Consider the following 2,283-nt stretch of genomic DNA (forward strand, 5'->3'; position numbering starts at 1 on the left):
GAAGTTTATTAGTAATACAGGGTAGAAGGTCACAAGAATTAAAATGTTACATAGTGGACGTAAGATGTCCATATGGATCTCTGCTGAATGAGACACTAAGACCTGCTTATCTCTTCATGCTCTTTTTTTTTTTTTTTTTCCATGTGACTTCTGTGAGACTACATGGCAACGTTTTATACCTAACTGTTCTTCTAGCAACACATGGCTGTTTTGTTCTGTGGTGTAGGATCTGAAAGGTTTGATTCCGTTCCTCTGAAATCTGCCTGAAAGAATCATCTATTTTGTAGAAATCCTGTTTATATTCCTTGCCAGGTTTTTGCATGCAAATAACAATTAATTGATATGGTTGTGAAGGACCTGTGCTCCCTTTTATTATGGGGCTGCTTAACATTCTCCTCTCACACCGTAAACTTAGTGAAAATTGTTCAAGCTTCTCACAAATGTAGTAATAAAATTTCACCGTGGCTTTTTAAATCGCAGTCTTCAATATTCTGTTTCTTCAAAATTGAAGACTATTTAAAAATAGCACGTGATTCTGGAGAAGAAGTAAATGGTTCACTTTTGAAATAACATGACAATATTTTACTAAGAAAATTCTGAAACTCTGAAATTCAAATAAATGACACCTATACAAAAGGATTCACACCTGTTCCTAATATGAACAGAGGAATGAATAAAATTGAACAGAATATAATTGTAGAAGAATGAACATATTTATTTTCTATTAAAAACAGACTGTACATCAAGGTTTAAAATATAAATATCAAAATTATTGCACAGTTAGCCAGCTAGCCTTGTTTGGAGGCACTATTTTACAACATCATTGTGCTATAACATGCTTTGGCAGATGAAACTCCACAAAATCCATGATGTGTACCTTTTTTGTTTACATCATAAATCATCCTACAACAGTAAGATAATTGCTCTGGCGTATGTATAAAACATCATACAGTAATACAGTACATGCTTTATGAAAGCTGGAAAGAAGGAAAGAAGAGAGAGTGTCTCTTAATGCTTCCCTTACACCTTTGACTCAAACAGATTTAAGCAACAGATATTTACCCTCCCGTTTGCAGTCATTGAACATAGGCAGTTCCAAGTATACATACAAATACATATATATTAAGAGGATTTGTTATAAATAGCTATTGCTTTTATAGGCAGCTTCAAATATACATCTTCTGTATGTCTCAAAAATTAATATCCCAGTTCAGTCTGTAAAAAAAAATAAGAGTTTGTCCACAGGTAAATATCCTTAATTAGAATGTGACTCTGCGAATGTCCCAAAGAGTTTGTCCCAGTGGGTGAAGAAAGGAGCATAGTTCGATTTGAATTTCAGATGATGGAGATCGTGATGCGGTGCTCCTCCGTACAAACCAAAAGGCACGAGCCGGTGAGTTGACCACGGAAGGTCATATCCTGAGTGGTCCTCCACTGACAACCAAATGTTTACAAGGAAGAAAATCATTTCTGTCAAAGGATGGCATCCGAGGAGCACTGGGTTGATAGCAGCAAAAAGTCCCAGTGAGAGCAGTTCCCATACACTGGAATACTGTGTAGTAAGAGCAAACGTTGACACATGCTTGTGATGCACCTTGTGGAAGGTCTTGTAGAGCCAAGGCACCTTGTGATGAAGCAAATGCCACAGAAAGTACTCAAAATCAAACAGAAGCAGACAAACTACTACTTCCAGCAGGACCTCAGGCAGCTCTGGAGCTATCACTGGCAGATTCATTGGTCTCCAGTACCAGTGGAGAAATGTCACTGGGAAGATCAAAACACCATGGTGATATGCACTTTGAATAATGCAAGGTACCATCATTCCCAGAGTTGGATAGTTCTGCGGCTGGATTTTGTATTTTCTCAAGTTGGGTAATCTAGTGCTTAAAAAGTCCAGTGCAATATATGGAAGACAGAAAGCCATGTATGCTGTAAAAGAAAACAGCACTGGAAAAAACGGTGACTTGATGAACGGCTCTTTTGCGGTGATGAAGTCCCAAAGAGACTGAAGGCACAACCTGTCCCGCCGCCCATCCATCGCATAGCCGAGCAGCGCGCTGTCTGCCAGGCTGCGGTTCATGCTGACTGCAGTCTGAGAGGTCGGTAAATCCTGCAAGGCTTTATCTAGCCTGCTCAAGGAAAAACTCCGCCCATCGGAAAACCTCCTTCCTTAGTCGTACGCAGCTTTAAAGAGGAAGCTCACTTTCCTGGTATACAAAGCATGTAACGCATTAAAATCTCAGAAGCGAATTAGCTGACCAGGGTAATTACTGGAGCTATGCA

The 2,283-nt window shown here is 39.2% G+C and overlaps 1 protein-coding gene across 1 annotated transcript; it reads right to left on the reverse strand.

Annotated features, from left to right (window-relative positions):
* Positions 1–1,255: 1,255 nt before the first annotated feature.
* Positions 1,256–2,080, reverse strand: CH25H (cholesterol 25-hydroxylase). The gene has a single exon (XM_009642070.2). It carries the CDS (start codon positions 2,078–2,080, stop codon positions 1,256–1,258), a length of 825 nt encoding a protein of 274 aa, XP_009640365.1.
* Positions 2,081–2,283: the final 203 nt, after the last annotated feature.

This window comes from Egretta garzetta, unplaced genomic scaffold (assembly GCF_000687185.1).
Source record: "Egretta garzetta isolate BGI_Z169 unplaced genomic scaffold, ASM68718v1 scaffold56, whole genome shotgun sequence".
Taxonomy (NCBI): domain Eukaryota; kingdom Metazoa; phylum Chordata; class Aves; order Pelecaniformes; family Ardeidae; genus Egretta; species Egretta garzetta.

Bases quoted from the DNA above. Each gene is read 5' to 3' on its own strand.
- CH25H (XM_009642070.2), bottom strand. From the start codon at position 2,080: ATGAACCGCAGCCTGGCAGACAGCGCGCTGCTCGGCTATGCGATGGAT.